The sequence below is a fragment of the Pelobates fuscus genome, chromosome 1 (genome assembly GCF_036172605.1).
Source record: "Pelobates fuscus isolate aPelFus1 chromosome 1, aPelFus1.pri, whole genome shotgun sequence".
Taxonomy (NCBI): Eukaryota; Metazoa; Chordata; class Amphibia; order Anura; family Pelobatidae; genus Pelobates; species Pelobates fuscus.
In genome coordinates, this window is record NC_086317.1 from 326,683,146 (window position 1) to 326,702,367 (window position 19,222).

At 39.1% G+C, this 19,222-nt stretch overlaps 2 protein-coding genes across 2 annotated transcripts in view; one reads left to right on the top strand and one right to left on the bottom strand.

Moving 5' to 3' along the window:
- Positions 1–6,660, bottom strand: part of COL4A2 (collagen type IV alpha 2 chain) — a 220,372-nt gene extending 213,712 nt beyond the window's left edge. Inside the window, exons 1-3 of the mRNA XM_063459834.1 lie at positions 6,494–6,660; positions 5,518–5,628; positions 2,235–2,286 (exon numbers count right to left, since the gene is read on the bottom strand). Of these exons, the coding sequence (XP_063315904.1) occupies positions 2,235–2,286; positions 5,518–5,597 (132 nt within the window). The 5' untranslated portion in view covers positions 5,598–5,628; positions 6,494–6,660. The remainder of the gene's footprint in view (positions 1–2,234; positions 2,287–5,517; positions 5,629–6,493) is intronic.
- A 106-nt stretch (positions 6,661–6,766) lies between these two features.
- Positions 6,767–19,222, top strand: part of COL4A1 (collagen type IV alpha 1 chain) — a 205,899-nt gene continuing 193,443 nt past the window's right edge. The window contains exon 1 of the mRNA XM_063459844.1: positions 6,767–6,984. Within this exon, the coding sequence (XP_063315914.1) occupies positions 6,919–6,984 (66 nt within the window). The 5' untranslated portion in view covers positions 6,767–6,918. The remainder of the gene's footprint in view (positions 6,985–19,222) is intronic.

The window sequence follows — 19,222 nt, forward strand, 5'->3', positions numbered from 1 at the left end:
AGGGGTACCAGTGGCAGGGAAAGCGTGACAGGGCAAAGGGAGTATGACATAGTTTCTCTCACAATCCTCCCTCACAATGGACAGATATTTAGTTGCAAAATACTGCAGCATAGTGACCTTACAGAGAGAGAGAGGCTTGTCTTTTACCTATAGTACTCTGTCTACTATAACAACGTTAGGTCACTATGCTGTAGCATTTTGCAACTATATATTTGCCGCAGCTGATACATTTGGCAACACAAATATAGAGACTAACAAGGAACAGTTTTAACTGTTTAATATCTGCATATATTTGGATGTGACCATTCTTATCATCCTATCTACTTAAACCACTTAACCCTGAGCAGTGTTAAAAGGTATAATAGGTCCACCTTTAATTTAATTTGTGGCAGATCTACTAACAGTTCTAATTCCTGTTTAGATGTGTATGTATAACTGCAGTCCATGATTATAATTACCTGAATATTCTGGTGGAAAGTCCCCACATATTGGAGACAGCTATGCACATTATTTTGGTAATTAACATACCAAACCATCTCACCTAACTTGCATCTTAACAGTGCGACAATTTGCACTACTTAATATGGTACCCTGATATTTAGATAATCTCCCTACATTGGCAAATAAATGAATAAAACCAGATATTGAAAGGGTGCTACTATCATAGTTTCCATATATCAGTCAGAGGTTTAGCCAACAGGCTTTGATAATAAACACCTGCTTTCTTTACTTTTTTGTTAAGTGCATATTTAACATTGTTAACTATTTCTCCAGCTAAAAGCTCACGCTCAAAAACTATTTTGCATGAGAGCGTTTTGAATTTTTCGTTTCTATATCCCATAAGAAAGCATTGTAGTGGCTGAGTTTGTCAATACTGATGATCTAAGCCAAGGACGTGGGGTGGGGGCGGAGCTAAATAGCGTGCTGTTCAATCAGCATTTTCACACAGAGATGCATTAAATCAGTGCATATCTATGAGGAATGTTCAGCGTCTCCATACAGACCATGGAGACGTGGAACGATAGTGCTGCACTTTTTGACCCAGGAAGCAACTCTAGTTGCCATAGGAGTGACTTCCGCTGGAGGTATCAATAGGGACAAGAGCAATTGAAACTCTGCCATTCCTTTGAAAAGTAGTTGTACAGGTGACTATAGTGTCCCTTCAAATACCGGCAAACATATTGGAGTGCTAAAAGAAAATCCTAGCACCCCAATATGTTGAACACTGGTGAGACCTCACTTGGAGTATTGTACGCAGTACTGGAGACCGTATCTTCAGAAGGCAAAACTGTCCATAAGGTAATTTGGGAAAATGATTCAGTCATGAAAGGATTAAAATAAATGCCTTCACTAAATTTGCTGTCTTTCTTTTCCACAAGGAAAATTTGTCTGACTGAGCATAATGATTCTATCAAGTCCTGTGCATTGTGAACCCTTTCAACATATGTTTGGATTATTTTGATTTTACTCAAAAAAGAATATGTGTATATAAACATTAAAGGGATCCTATAGTACCAGGAAAACAAACCTGTTTTTCTGGTACTATAGGGTTAATACGTTCCACCCTCCCTCAGGGCCCCCCTACTGCTGGGCTGAAGGGGTTAAGATCGCTTCAGCAACTTACCTTAATCCAGCGCCAGGCTACTTTGGCGCTGGTTACCTCTCCTCCCCCTGCCAACATCAGCGCCCGAGTGGAGCCGCATGCGCGGCCAGAGGCGCGCATGCATTCAAATCCGCCCATAGGAAAGCATTACTCAATGCTTTCCTATGGGGATCTTATTTGACGCTGGACTCCGTGAGGACGTCCAGCATCAATTCAGTGTGATTTACTCACTGAGAATCGTGGAAGCGGCCTCTAGTGGCTGTCAGGGAGACAGGCACTACAGGCTGGATTAACCCTGCAATGTAAACATAGCAGTTTCTATGAAACTGCTATGTTTTCAGCTGCCGGGTTAAAACTAGGGAGACCTGGCACTCAGACCACTTCATTGAGCTGAAGTGGTCTGGGTCCCTACCGTGGTTCTTTTATAATTCCAATTAAAAACAAATAAAACAAACTAAGTTTACCATTTTATCAAAACTTTAGAAAAAGACCTGGTTAAAAAAGATACAAGAAATATTCAATATATGTATGCAGATATGTTCCAAAGTAACATGCATAGTGAAAAAGTAGTAACAGGTTTACATACATTAGAATTAAAATAGCTTTTCACAATTTTGTTATAAATACTTACAGCATGGACTCTTTCAGCAAACAGTGTTACCAGTGTAATAAGAAGCAGCAACCTGAATAAATAATATATAAAATATTAATATGCACAACTTAAAAATAATATACAGAATTGTACTTAAATGATATCCTTAATACATATTTTATAAAACAAATTATTTTACTGTTAAAAAGTAATGGCTGCTCTCAAACAATGAAGGAGCACTCCAAGCGCCATAACCACTAGAGTGCACTAGTGGTTACGGTGCCAGGAATGTTGCATTGTCAGCCTCCCATATTGTAAGGTGTCAAGCTGTTCTAGAATGTTTAGACATCTTGCCTAGGATGCTCACAGAATTCACTACAGCTCAGTGAGAGACGGGCACTTTCTTCACTGAACTAACCCAGTAGTGAAGGGCATATCTCATTTGCTGAGCTCAATCAGCCAATGTGCCAGCCCTGTACTGTGGGACTTAACTAATGGAAGCTACGAGGCAGTGGAGGCTGGCATCAGTTTGACCCCAGTTAGGAATCTAAGCCATTCTAAAACAGTTTGGCTCCTTACAATAGCAGGTGCCAGGGTACTTCTGGCACCATAACCCCTATAGTGTGATGTAGTTGTATTATGTTTTGAATGTACCTTTAACATACACAGTGTGAGCTTGACAAGAGTCCAAAGCAATACTTAAAATGTAATTAAAGAAGAACTGTCACTTCAAAGAAAGTTGGCAATGGGTTGTGTTTTCCATTGAGAAACTCCTCTGTTTATATGTCTTGATTCATTTAGATCACATACTAGGTTGTCGAAGCATAGTCTGATATATAATGTAAATCCGTGATGTTTAGAGTCAGATCTAGTTAGTGATGTACCGAACTGTCCGCCGGCGAACAGTTTCCGGCGAACTTAGCGTGTTCGCGTTCGCCGCGGCGGGCGGACACATGCGCAGTTCGATCCGCCCCCTAATCGTCATCATTGGGCAAACTTTGACCCTGTGCCTCTCGGTCAGCAGACACATTCCAGCCAATCAGCAGCACTCCCTCCCTTCCACACCCTCCAACCTCCCTCCCAGCATCCATTTTCGATTCATTCTGAAGCTGCATGCTTAGTGAGAGGAGGGAAAGTTTAGCTGCTGCTGATTAGATAGGGAAATTGATAGCTAGGCTAGGGTATTCAGTGTCCACTACAATCCTGAAGGACTCATCTGATCTCTGCTGTAAGGACAGCACCCCAAAAAGCCCTTTTTAGGGCTAGAACATCAGGCTGCTTTTTTTTTTTTTTTTTCCCTGTGTAATGTAATTGCAGGTGCCTGCCTGCCAGCTTCTGTGTGAGGTTCACATTGGATACTGTGCCTACTTGCCCAGTGCCACCACTCATATCTGTATTCTGAATCCTTACATGTTTACTTTATCGTTTGTTTGATTTTTGTGAACCATATATAAACTACAAGCAGCGTGAAAACTATAAAAACTCAAGTGGCCATGCTGATCAAATTAAATAGTATGCTTTACACAGCGTATAAGGGTGATGTCACAGCACAACGGGAATCTAACAGGGGAAGAGGTGAAAGTCATCCTCCCCCTCCCACGACCCCGCCATATCTGCCAAGTGACCCTATGTAGGGGTAACAGTCTCTATTCTGCTCTGTGTCAGTGTGTATCATGGTGTCTGAGGACGGGGAACAGTCTCTATTCTGCTCTGTGACAGTGTGTATCATGGTCTCTGAGGACGGGGAACAGTCTCTATTCTGCTCTGTGTCAGTGTGTATCAGGGGCTTTGAGGACAGGTGTCAATGTTAGGTGATTTCTGCCCTTTATGGATTAAAAGCAGACTCTGCATCAACTGTGTAATTTTCCATGGGAGTTTTGCCATGGATCCCCCTCCGGCATGCCACAGTCCAGGTGTTAGTCCCCTTGAAACAACTTTTCCATCACTTTTGTGGCCAGAAAGAGTCCCTGTTGGTTTTAAAATTCGCCTGCCCATTGAAGTCAATGGCGGTTCGCGAACATTTGAGGAAGTTCGCGTTCGCCGTTCGCCAACCGAAAATTTCGGGTTCGCGACAACACTAGATCTAGTGAATGTGCATGTGTGCTCATGGTAGCATGGGAAGAATGCCATGTGCACGTGTGCATGAACAGTTTTATTGGGTAGAATGTGTCTGCGTAGAAAGTGGGATTTATACATGCCGCTGTTGGACAACAACTCTGATATATGTTATACATGTATTCATCTGTGAGTTGAGTGCTCCATCCTCCATCATGCTTGTTTTAATAAACTGAGATTGGTCTGCCAGATATTCCATGCTCACCCCCCATGCCCAATGCTGTGAGATGATGGAGATGATATGACCAATATGTCAGACTCTTCTAATTCATAATAAGGACAGGCGTGACTTCATGTCTACCTCAATGGAACTTACAGGATGCTGAGTCCCCAATTTAATCTGCTTCCTCAACTTCTACTACAAGATATGGAACATGGATAGCATGACCAGTGCTGATCATAACAATGAAGAGCTATAAATCAATACTTTAAATCCAGACACTAAAAGTATCAGGAAATGATGGGTTTTTAGGAGTGTTTTTTTATGTTATGGTGCTTTCGGTGGGTTGGTTAAAGATGCAAGAGTTGACAAAGGGGTACTATAGAATACATTTAAGGATACATTTCCTTTTACATCACAGTGGTTTGATTTCAGAATGAAAATTACAACAACAACAAAAATGCCTACCGCTGCACATATACTTAGTGGTATTTGGGGAGATGGGTTCTATGTGTCTTACTTAGGTTCAAGTACAGAAGAAAAGGTGTACTACTGTATGCACATAGTTCATGTGTACATAAACACAGTTTAGCAATACATGAGACATGTATCCCATTTTGTACAAAAGTTTTTGTTGTTTTCTAAACTCACTTGAACATTAATGGGCATTAATTCCATGAATAAAAATATACATTTTATAAATGTTGAATTGAATAACTGAGAACTATTTTTGTTTAGGAGAAAATGATTGCTCGCACTATATCTCCAAATCTTCTAAAAAGTTGCAATAAGAAAAGAGGGTTGCCCCCTTAAAGATCAATGGCAACTTATTAGTATTGTACTTATCAGATCCTTAAAGACCAATGGAATATCCAACATTTTCTGTATCAATATTGTTCTGTACAGCTATCTTCTCAAAATAACCAGGGCATTTTGTATTTTGATAACCAGGTGCACTAACCAGGTTATAATAGGAGCAAAACATGAGAATTGCACCTTAAGTGGTTAAGAAACACTGCATGACCTAAACACTACAACTCCACTCACCTTGGAAAAGAATGTTGTGTGAATGAGGACTGTGCCTCTCTCTTCTTGCTGCACCTAACTTTGCCCTGCTCCTTCTCCATCCTTACAGTTATTTTCTGACTCCTATATTATCTGTGAAGAAAATAGATAATATGTATGTCAATATTTAGATCACAGACAGTATTCTCTGGAAAAAATAAATAAACGAAAAAGCTAAAAATGGAAAATTGCACTTAATTGTCTTTTCGTCAAATCTCACAGACCTTGGCAGTTATCATGTTACAGTATACCACACAGACTGCCCCAGTACTGAAGAGGTTAATTCAAACACAAGAGTAGCTGTAACACTGAGTGTTCTGGAACTAAAACTTACTTCGAAAACGTTGTGATAGGTTTGCTTATGATTAGTGCAACAAACGCCAGCTCTGTCTGACACCAGCTGTACTTGTACTGTTAGTTTACAGTTAACTTGTATCATAGCCTTAGCTCGTGAAGTGAGTTATAATCGTGTAAGCAACGGACCATGGCAACTAATTCCCAGTTATAATACATAGTATACAATAGTCAGTTATAATACATAGTATTCTATAGTCAGTTATAATACATAGTATTCTATAGTCGGTTATAATACATAGTATTCTATAATCAGTTATAATACATAGTATACTATAGTCAGTTATAATACATAGTATACTATAGTCAGTTATAATACATAGTATATTATAGTCAGTTATAATACATAGTATACTATAGTCAGTAATAATACATAGTATTCTATAGTCAGTAATAATACATAGTATACTGGAGTCAGTTATAATACATAGTATACATTGTTCCCCTCCCGTTCCATTCAATACACCGCTGGATGAAGCTGGGATAACGGAATGATCACATAATATTTCATATACTATTGGGTTGTAAATAGCCTTAATAGGGAGCAGTACAAATGGTTCTGAATGCTCCCCAGTGGTGTATTATAGACCCTCTCACCACTTACCGGCAGTGTGGGATCAGCGCTAGGACCTGTCCTGGGGTCAGTGCTGAGATCAGGGCTCCTCTCGCTCGCTCATCCCGAGCAGCAAAGAATGGAAGCTCCCTAACTTCTCTCAGCTCCAGGACCAGAGCTCCCGTGGCTCTCCGTGTGCACTTCTGCTGCAAACAGGATGGTGGGTGATGCAGTCTCATGCATGGTCCCCACTTTGGAGGGTGGGGGAAGCAAGGGGTGGGGTGTTAGCGCCAACAATCTGTCCCACTATTCTTCACAGCGCATTCCAAGCTGAGCCTCCACCAGAGAGAGGATCCTAGAGGATATGGTGCTGGGACTCACTGCGGCAGAGTAACACTAATACAGAGACAAGATCCCGGCTGAGGAGCTCGCTTGGTGTCTGTGACTGGCTTTAACTCCTCTCCTAGAGCTGGACCATGAGCTGGCACCTGGGGGCCACACTGCTTCTCCTGCTGGGGCTCATAGGCAGCAGCCAGTCTGCGGTGAGTGAGGGCATCCTGCATTAACAACATTTTATTATTGACCTGACCCCAAACTGCAACATACAATATTATAAATACATTATCTACATTGTGTGACAAGCAACAACAGACAGCGAATAGAGACTACAAGAGAAATTCTCATTCACACACTGGGCATGATTTCATACACTCAAACTCACTCAATTAACACTAATAACCACACAATACTCAAACAACACCATGCCTCACACTGACTTTAATACTCCTTATACCTCACACTGACTATAATACTCCCCATACCCCACACTGACTATAATACTCCCCATGCCCCACACTGACTATAATACTCCTTATAGCCCACACTGATTATAATACTCCCTATACCCCACAGTGACTATAATACTCCCTATGCCCCACACTGACTATAATACTCCCTATACCTCACACTGACTATAATACTCCCCATACCCCACACTGGCTATAATACTCCCCGTGCCCCACACTGACTATAATACTCCCTATACCTCACACTGACTATAATACTCCCCATACCCCACACTGAGTATAATACTCCCCATACCCCACACTGACTATAATACTCCCCATACCCCACACTGACTATAATACTCCCTATACCTCACACTGACTATAATACTCCCCATACCCCACACTGACTATAATACTCCCCATACTCCACACTGACTATAATACTCCCAGTGCACCACACTGACTATAATACTCCCTATACCTCACACTGACTATAATACTCCCCATACCCCAGACTGACTATAATACTCCCTATACCTCACACTGACTATAATACTCCCCATGCCCCACACTGACTATAATACTCCCCATACCCCACACTGACTATAATACTCCCTATACCTCACACTGACTATAATACTCCCCATACCCCACACTGAGTATAATACTCCCCATACCCCACACTGACTATAATACTCCCCATACCCCACACTGACTATAATACTCCCTATACCTCACACTGACTATAATACTCCCCATACCCCACACTGACTATAATACTCCCCATACTCCACACTGACTATAATACTCCCAGTGCACCACACTGACTATAATACTCCCTATACCTCACACTGACTATAATACTCCCCATACCCCACACTGACTATAATACTCCCTATACCTCACACTGACTATAATACTCCCCATGCCCCACACTGACTATAATACTCCCCATACCCCACACTGACTATAATACTCCCTATACCTCACACTGACTATAATACTCCCCATACCCCACACTGACTATAATACTCAGTATACCTCACACTGACTATAATACTCCCCATGCCCCACACTGACTATAATACTCCCCATACCCCACACTGACTATAATACTCCCTATACCCCACACTGACTATAATACTCCCTATACCTCACACTGACTATAATACTCCCCATACCCCACACTGACTATAATACTCCCCATACTCCACACTGACTATAATACTCCCAGTGCACCACACTGACTATAATACTCCCTATATCTCACACTGACTATAAGACTCCCAATGCCCCACACTGACTATAATACTCCCTATACCTCACACTGACTAAAAGACTTCCCATGCCCCACACTGACTAAAATACTTCCCATACCCCACACTGACTATAATACTCCCCATGCCCCACACTGTCTATAATGCTTCCCATACCCCACACTGACTATGATACTCCCCATGCCCCACACTGACTATAGTCCTCACCATACCTTCCACTAACTATGGTACTTCTCCCCATACCTCACACTGACCATGTCTCTTAGAGAAGGATTAATGTCCCATAGGACCTTAGGCGGGTTACTGGTTTGTGGTGGCCCTTTATTTTTAAATAAGCATAGTTAATGGGCAAAGGAAATTCATGATTCTGAGGTTTCTGTCTAATCCTTGTGCCCTAGGAAACCAGCTAAGGTCACCTTATGGTTAATCCTGCTCTGATGGCATTCACTTTTCCTCACACTGACAAATACACTTACCATACTTCACAGTGACCACAGCACTCCCAACACACTCACAACTAACACTTCATATGGAGCATAGGAGAACCACTGCATCCAACATTATGTTGGCATAGTATACAGCTTACTATATATATATATATATATCCCTCTCCACAACAAATACAGTTTCATCGACTATAATGACTGCTTTAGTTGTTGTTTTTCCCCAATTCATTTTACTTGATATTTCTTGTTTTACATTTTCAGGCTCTAGATATAGAGCACCATTTATTAAGAAGCATTTAAAAAAAATTAATAATATTAATTAGATATTACCTACTCAGTTTATCTTTATTCTAGTTTGAGAGGAAAGTGCTAGGTATGTTCTGTACACCATGTAATATATAGAAGTAAAGTTATTGGAAAAGGTACAACAAGAGACAGTTTTTTCATAGTTAAGATCCCTTGATACATTTTGTGAGATTTCCTGTAAATTCAGTATAATTTCCCAGATCAAAGTGTAAGTGTTGCTGTAAATATGGAATATAATGTAATAGAAACATTCTATGTATTGTCTGCCAAACATATTGCCAGCAAATCTGAGTTAACCATTGTACATGTGGTCAAAGATTCAATGTCCCACTACATTCTCCCAATAGATCTGGAGTTAAAGACATATACATCAAACTTTTTGCTTCTTTTATAATGTTGCAGTTTAGCAAAATGATTTAATTATATAAACTCCAACAGGCTTATTTTAAGTATATAAAAAGCACTATTACTTTCAGTTGGCATTGCTATCACTCTGAAGTGGTTTAGTTCACTGCAGCTAAATCTCTGAGAACATATCTAGGCTATTTTTGCAGCATTTATCTGCATCACTCATACTTGTTTGCAGCTTGACTTGTATGGCTGGCAGTACCACATGTTCATATTAAACACAGACCTGGTTAATGGATCTATGATGAATGGATGAATGAATATTTGCTACAGAGATGTAATACTCGCTTGCCAGATTATTTAATGATCAATAAACATGAAGGTTGACAAAGACATAAAAGTATTTTCAATTAATGAGGAGTTCATTCAGCAGAACAGAATCAAGAATAGACAACAATTTATTTTGGATCTGATTTAATTTTGTCAAAATTTGGTAATTCGGAGCCATCCGAATTTCCAAATTGATGGAGAACTAAATGTAATATAAACAGATCAGAAACTAATCTAAACATATATACGACAGTTATTTGGGTATTTATTTACTAAACAAAAGATCAAAGTTAAGAAAATTGCTTCTTCAATTTTGATCTTACAGCTGTTTAGTAGTTATCTTTCTGTTTGTTATTCGTTATTTGTGCTAAATTAAGAAAAGGGATCTATCACAGTGCTATAATCTGGTATCCTTAAATATGGCAATCCCTAATAAGGGTACCAATTTAGGGAGTTATCTGCTAAATTGCTAAAATAGCAACATAAGAAAAAGCCCATATTTGGTATCCTTAAATATGGAAATCCCATGCAAGAATGGCTAATCAGGGAGTTATTTTCTAAACAGCTGAAAGATCAAAATTAAAGAAGCACTTTTCTTAACTTTGATCTTTAAGCAGCTCAGCAAATAACCCTCTAATTTTGTATTTTGCAACTTCCCCATAGGGAGTAATGGGTATCAGAATCTTGAAATGAACAAAACTTGGCTTGTCTGAATTAATATTTTCTGACTTTTGGACAAATTGATACTCATGAAGAAGGCAAACATTTTCCCGATGCACTTACTAGTCACAAATAATGTTAGAAAGGGTTATTCACCGAAGTGAGAATTCAAAGTGAATTCAAAGTGAATATCAAGTTTAAGGCCAAAGTAGCCAAATCTCCCATCCTAACTACTGCAACCTCCTTAACAGCCTTCTTGATCATACTCACTGCCACACCTTCACTTCTTCCCTCATCCTCTTCACACTTCATTTCTTTAAAGGAACACTATAGGGTCAGGAATACAAACATGTATGCCTCCCAAAACTAGAACTAGAATCTCCTTCTGGGAAAAGTGCTTATGGTGAAACCTGTGTATAGCAGCTCTGTTCACTAGTGTGAATTACCCTTTATTCCACACACAATTTAACATAAAGAGAAAAATTAGTATACGATATACATTTACCCTAAGTGGAGCGCTATAGGGGTTTGGGGGTTTTCCCTCAAGATCCTGTTCGAACCGTGCACGTCAAGTGGATATATACAAAAAATATAGAAAGCACAATATAGTGCAGATTGTAAAACACTGTGATAATTTAATTAAGTAGCAGAATGGATCACTCACATTTCAAAGAGCCTATAATGTTGGCTCAGTAAACGTGGCTTGTATGCTTTTTAGGGCAGTATCCCACCACTATTTTCTGTTGTGGTTTCCTCCGGAAAGATAAAAATAGTAGAAGCAGCCAATGTGTAGTATAGTTGTTAGAAATATCATAAATTGATAAAATTAAGTATTGAGCTCACCTTTTTCAGAGACTTAAGGTACTGGCTCTGAGGGTAACAGGCTTTGTGCCAATATATGGGGGATGGCACTTCCCCCAATGAAGATTCCTAAGGCTTCAATGGACTCTATAAAGTGCTAGTGTATTTATTATTCAAGAAATATTTAAAATAAATAGTAAAATAAACAAATAGTAATTTTGATTATAATATTAAAATTTCTAATGGCCAAAACGCATCCAGAGGGAGTGAAACGCGTTTCGGCCATTAGGACTTTAATTTTATAAGTAAAATTACTATTTATTTTTACTATTTATTTTAAATATTTAAAATCATTGAATTGGCTGAGATCATCAATTCTGGTTATCCCAGCTAATGAGGCGAGGACAAAGCCAAATGACGCTCTGGTCAATCAGTATCTCCTCATAGAGATGCATTGAATCAATTTATCACTTTGGAGAATATTCAGCGTCTCCATGCAGAGCGTGGAGACCCTGAATGTCACTACACCTCTAGTGGCCATCTGAGTGAATGTCCCTAGGGAGCAATGTAAACTTCTCTGAAAACGCAGAGTTTACAGCAAAAAGCCTGCAGGGACTGATTATACTCACCAGAACAAACATATTACGCTGTAGTTGTTCTGATGACTATAGGTTCTCTTCAAAGCAGGTTAGAAAACACAAGTAAGCATTAAAATTTCCACAAAAAGAATAGCTGCTTTTCTATGTCAACCACATTCACAACCTATACCTTATGTCGCATATGTCCCATTTTCTGTTAAATTGTTTGCAAGTCTTCATAAAGCTTAATTTATTGGCCAGTTTTTGTCTGTTATACTTACATGTTAATATACTTTTTACTCAATGTTTCCTGCACTGCATAGTTTGTTGGCATTCTATCAGTTGTTGCAACTTGGCCTGGCATTCTATCAGTAAGAAATAATAATAATATTAAATGCATGTTTTGTTGCTCAGGAGATGGTCAGTAATATTTCTGTCTTAAAGGAACACTGTAGGCACCAAAACAACTTCAGCTTAATGAAGCAGTTTTGGTGTATAGCTCTAGCTCCTGCATTCTCAATGTTCAATTCTCTGCAATTTAGGAGTTAAATCACTTTGTTTTTTCAGCAATAGTCATTTCCCTATGTACCATGCACAGCCTTCCTAAACACTTCAGGCAAAGTGAGATCTAATGTTTACACTTTCTTTATTGCAAGTTCTGTTTACTTTAGAATTTCTTATCTCCTGCACTGTAAATAGCTTGCTAGGCCTTGCATGAGCCTCCTGTATGTGATTAAAGTTTACTTTACAGGAGATAAAAACTTCTAAAGTAAGTTATCATCTAATTGTAAATGAAACCTTCTCTTATACAGGTTGGGTGAGTCACAGCCAGGAGAGCTGTGGCTAGGGCTGTATAAACAGAAACAAAAGTGATTTAAAGGGACACTATAGTCACCCAGACCACTTCAGCTCAATGAAGTGGTCTGGGTGCCAGGTCCCTCAGGTTTTAACCCTGCAGATGCAAACATAGCAGTTTCAGAGAAACTCCTATGTTTACATTTGGGGTTAAGCCAGTCTTCCGGACAGCCACTAGAGGCGCATCTGCGAGGCTGGAGGCATATTATGCCTCCATCGCGCAGAGCGTCCATAGGAAAGCATTGAAAAATGCTTTCCTATTGACAGCTTGAATGCGCGCGGCACTTGCCGCGCATGTGCGTTTGGCTCCGCTGACGTTGGCAGACTTTGGCGGGGGAGGAGAGGTCACCAGCGCAGAGGGAGCCCAGTGCTGGAAAAAGATAAGCTGCTGAAGGGGTTTTAACCCCTTCAGGGCCACGGTAGGGGGACCCTGAGAGTGGGGGCACCCTCAGGGCACTATAGTGTCAGGAAAACTGCTTAGTTTTCCTGACACTATAGTGATCCTTTAACTTCTAAATGGCAGATAATTGAACAGACTTCAGATGCACGATCTATACACCAAAACTGCTTCATTAAAGGAACACTATAGGCTCAGGAACACAAACATGTATTCCTGACCCTATAGTGTTAAAACCACAATTTAGGTGGCTTACCCCCCCTTAGCCTCTTTGGAAGAGGCTAAAACTCCCCTTATTTCCAGCACCGCGTGGGTCCACTGGCTCTGGCTCTGCCCCCATCCATCTACTTGGTGACATAATCAGAGTTTACGATTTTTAAAATCAGCAAGGAGGCAGGATAAGGGCGGGGCCAAACACCATCTTGGCCAATCACCACCTTGAATTAATGCTGCTGGCGCTATATAAATACTAAAATAATAATTATAATAATGCATCTCTATGAGGAAAATTCACCTTCTCTATGCAGAGCCACTGGAGGTATCCCTAGGGGCCAATGTAAACACTTCATTTTCTCTAAAAAAAGGCAGTGTTTGCATAAAAATGCCTGAAAATGAAAATTACACTCACCAGAACAACTACATTAAGCTATGGTTGTTCTAGTGACTATAGTGTCCCTTTAAGCTAAACTTGTTTTGGTGACTATAGTGTCCCTTTAAATCTCTTGAATTTTTAAGGGACACTCAAAATACAATAGAAATTACCTCTCAAGTTTGTGCCAAACCATATTTGGGAGGTTTGACCAACAACAGGGCACTCCTGGTGCCTACAGCCCAGTGTTTCTGCTGAGATTTGGCAGATGCTGAAGTGGATTTCCTCATTTAGCCTGTCCGACCTTGGATTGTAAGGATACACTAAGATAACTAGACTAACTGGCTGTCAGTTTTCTTGGCCTGTCATTGCGATGCTAAATAGGATGAAATAATGCAGAAGTCCACTTCTGTATAAACTGAGTCATAACAGAGTGGATGGGCTGTAATTGCCAGGAGAGGCATGTTTTTAAGTTTACCTTCAAAATGGTTTGACACAAACACGGGGAAGGCTCTCACAAAGCTTTTGTACCATCAGCTACAATTAGATGTAGTAATAATGGTGCATAGAGTGTAAATTTTACTCTGTGACTGTCTGTGAACTATTATTACTGCGACTTGTTAAAACATTGCAAAAAGCAAAAAAACTGAAAAACAAACATTAAAAAAACCACAACTACCTATGCATTGTTCTAATAATATGTTTAGCATTTTTTCATTATTTTACACCATGGGTTTACCAGTTTGAACGTGGCCTGTTTTTATTTATTGCCTGGTTATTGTCCATTTTGAACAGTATTTATAATAAATACAGGAAACATGTTTTAGGAGCAATGCTACAAATGCCCAATAAATATAAACTTTTATGTCAGTAACACCCTAAGAAAAATCATTTATTCAAAATATCTCATGAACCATTTGTTGAAATATTTAAAATGTTAACACATGTATTCTTTTAAGCTCCTAAATCCTTAATGTAAAGTTATAAGTTGTAAATAATAAGACCCATGAGATACACAAGGAGTTTTATTTACTATTTATGTATGCCTTACTTTTTCATCTTAACATCTTGTCTCCGTGTGTTGGTTAAATGAGGCAGAACCAATGAAACGCAGCATAAGCTAGCCAACCACCAAACATCTTGAGTAGCAATGGCTAAACTTGACAATGCAGATGCTTGTGCTTTAAATGCACGCCACGTATCTGTACCTCCAAGGTGAGTTATCACTAGACTATTGCATATTTATCATTGCTAGGTAAAGCAAGAATTCTACTAAACTGTGAGATGCATCAAGCCATCTGCCATGTATGTCAAAATCATCCTCTTATTATTAAAAGATTTTGCATCTACAGTGCTTTACAATCCTTCCACAGTGTGACTATACCGTTTATTATTATAATACCTGTAAAACATTAGTCACCTTCCAACGTATAGAACAATGCTAATTTCCTCTTTCATTAGGAGATCCCCTTTCTCCAAAGTAGCATTTAGCATCCATCACCTATGGCAGAAACTTCTCCCTTATATAAGCACAGTGTCTGTGTACTTTTTTTTGTTAACACCTGAAAGAACGGTGCTTCTTGGTACCCTTTATCCCCATCCACCCAAAAAAGCTTGCAACATAAATATGATATATACTTCCAAATACCAAGTATGGTGCCTTGATAGCCATGTATCTTCTTCTTCTGCCCATAGAAATAGACATCATCTAAAAACTAACCAAAAACCCTGTTATCTATGCTTTATAAAAGAGTTATGAAAACACATAGGTCTTCTATACAAACATCTTCCACTTATGGGGTGTGAAAACACTTTTTAAATAACACTCCCAGCCTACCCTGGTAAGCAATCTGTCCTACACATTTCATATTGTGAATTGCATAATCCCTTTAATTTACGGAGCTTTACATTATTCATTGCATTGTCCTCCTAGTCCTCTTCCTCTTGAATACCAATATTTTTTTAATGCAATATCAATGTAATGCATTCAATAATGGTTGTTAATGTTCAGCAAGACATATCCCTTCAAATTGTTCTGACATTTATGCTAATAACCAGAATGTATTAAAAGTAGGAATTGTGGGATTATTCACTATATACGAATCGACCTCTTTGCAGCCAGTCCAAGAATTTGATTTGGAATCGCAGTCAAGGTATTCACTAAAAGCAATCCAGAATTAAATTTAGAAATGAATATATGGGTCAATTGTATTTGATGTTACCTTAAATATTAGCCCCTAAAAGTTCTGAATTCCATATAATAAGTTCAAACTGAAACATTAATCAAATACTTATTGTATCCTTAATTTGTTCATTTGAAATGTGCTTTCATTTGAAGGAAAACTATACATTTATATAGCCAAGAAGGTTGAAAATCAGTATAAATGAATAATGGCTTACAAACTCTCACTATTAGACAGAGGTGACTCATTGAATGCCTTCAATACTGCCACATGAAGGATGCTATGGCAAGGATTTAAAATGGTCCTCCTCCTGTTAATTACTTTTTATTAAAGGGTCCTTTGTATAAACTAGTTTTATTCCATTTCCCTTACTAGGCATTATTATTAAACATTAATACCCCCTTTTATAATCCTGCAAATAAAGAATACACTTACATGGAATCCAACACTGGGCACTGGTTTCTGTGCCTCTGTCCAACATCACCTTTACCCACGCATGGTTCTACCGGTTTAGAACATATGAGGGGGTGGATGTGGACAGTGAGGGAGGGGGGTGAAAAAAAGGTTTCCCTTACTATCAATCCAGTGAAGAAGGGAAGGAACACAAAGAAAGAGGGAGAAAGAGAGGGAAGATCAAGACTTCCTCTTGCAGGCAGCGCTGCAAAAAAGAAGCTCATTGTGCAAACAGTTATGCTATTTATGCACAGAATTAAGCAGCCCAGAACGGGGCCTAAGTCACATGTGCCAGGCATGCAGCTAGCCACTGTCACAAAAGTGCAGATTACAAGTACAGTGATTTTTGGCCGAAACACTTCACTGACACACTCCTAACATCATGGCCACTTCTGAGAGCAGAAGAGGCCATTTTAGTTGGAGTAATCATTTGATCCTCACATGGCAATTCCGTAATAGTTTTTTCAAAAAAATATAACATTGCTATTCATAGACTAAATTTGTGTCCAAATTTAAACCATTTTGAGCATTCAAAAAAATTGCAACCTGCTACAGCTGCACCTCTTGAGAACTAGAAAGTGGTGTTTTGAGTGACTCTTTCAGTGGGCTTGTGGGGATAGGTAAGAATCATGGCTGGTGTGCTCAGTAGTCCAGTCAACCTCTATGCTTGATAGCAGAGCTAGAGAAGGAGTTATAGAGGGTGTGAAACATAGTGATGTTCCAGCTCCCTCAGTGTTTGTCTGTGAAGCAGGACAGGAAGTGGAGGAGATGATTTCCTATCTGACCATTAAAAGCCTCTTACACAGGAAATGTCTTGCAGGGGGAGGAGAGACAGCACGGAGTGTATAACAATTCTACTGTCAATCACAAGAATGTGTGTACTTTTCAAATAAACCGTCACATACCACATGCCTGTACCCTAAATACCAATCTTTCATAATGCTAAATGTAACTCCTCCAAAAACCTAAACCTTAAACCTTTCCCATAGCCTTTCCCATAGGCACACAACATGTAAATACAGCCCTGATTGATAAATAAAAATGCAACATTTTAAAGGAATAATTAATCCTTAATGTTTGTCAATCTTTTTTTCATTAGGGTATGAGTTCAGCAATAATAAAACTATAACACATGACATAGGCTCAGTAGTAGATAGGTTTAGTTAAACGTTGACTGATGTTAACTAACTGAAACGTTCTAAACAGTGATTGGCCATTTACACTTTGTCATAGGATTCCTAACTCTTTTTGCTTTACAAAAGAATATTTTAAGGTGATTTGAATTTAAACAAAAGAGAATAAGACCAAATAAATTGTACAGTGTGTAAGAAACCTACAAAATGACCCTTCAATGTAACTGCACAGGGGTTGCCCCTGATTTCTGTGCCGGACCACATTCAGTTTGGCATGAGGTGTATCGTGTTCTGATGGGTGCAAATAGGCAGACTAGTCTCTCTGCAAGTAAAGCAATGGTTGCAGTTGCACATGGTGTCAGTCCACCATGGACCATAGGGCATCAATCAGCAATTTAAATCCTCCCACTGCAGTTTACGTTGTTTGCGGATTGAAATCCATTCGTTATCGATCTCTCTTCTGCAAAAAAACCATTAATAGCAATGGAGCTTCACAAGATGGCTCAGTTCATGTGATTTGATCCTTTGAGCTAGTTATACCATTAGGCTTCAGGTTTAAATTGCAGGATTCACCTCATATGATAAATGTTAGTAGTGCATCTCAATATAATAATTAATTAACTGAGGGGAATTTATTTTTGCTCAAGTACCATGTTTTACAGCTGCAACCCTGGACCGGAATTTCTATTCTACATATCTATACATTCTAGTATCTGTAAATGCCTGTAATTCTATTCACCTCTTTCTGTAGCCAAGGAGCTATTACAGTTTGAAACAAATCCAAAAGGCATTCCACAATACATCAATGCTCCAGCCATTGTGTCCTTGTATGGTTTTCATGGCTTTCTGTTTAAACAGTTAGTACCTGCTTGAAACTGACAGAGACAAATAGTTAATTCTTACATTTAATTCTGAGCTGATTTGTTGAATATTAAAAGCAAGCAGTTCACACCCCTCAGCACATCACATATGCACATTTAGCCTGTTTTAGGAAATGTAGTAATCATTCATAACTAATGTAAAATTTAAGTATATAAATTTGTTCTAAACACATAGGATACCTAGCTGCACTGCATATAAAATGAGCTACAGCGATTCTACCAAAAAAACACAACACCTATTTCTGATTAAAAAGTGCCCTTTAGTCATTTAATAGCATTACATTAATTGCAATTTGGTAGCCTTGCAAAACATCACAGTTTCAGAACATTAAAAAACATTTTTGTACTGATTTTAACAAATAATCTGGTTTTTACCTCTATCCCGGTGTTAGACAGGAAACTACAAGTCTTTGATAATGAGAGACTGGATGTCTCTGTGACACTTGACTGCAGTGCCTCCATCCTTCGTTGGTAACTGAGTACTATGGAATCACACCTCACTGAGAGAATATGATTGCAACACCAGACATAACAAGGTGCTTAAGTTGGGTTTTGGTTTTTAACAGGTGACAGGTATCAAGCATGATGGCTTACTCACCTGAACGTTGGGCTCAAAATGACAGTGTCTTCCGCAATTGCCCAAAATTGTCCAAGGCAGTTACTTTGGTCTGAGTGGTCATATTCCAGACCTCAGATGTTTTATCGAAACCAGGATGTTTTTTATTAATTTTATATGGTTCAATTGGATGTTGGTT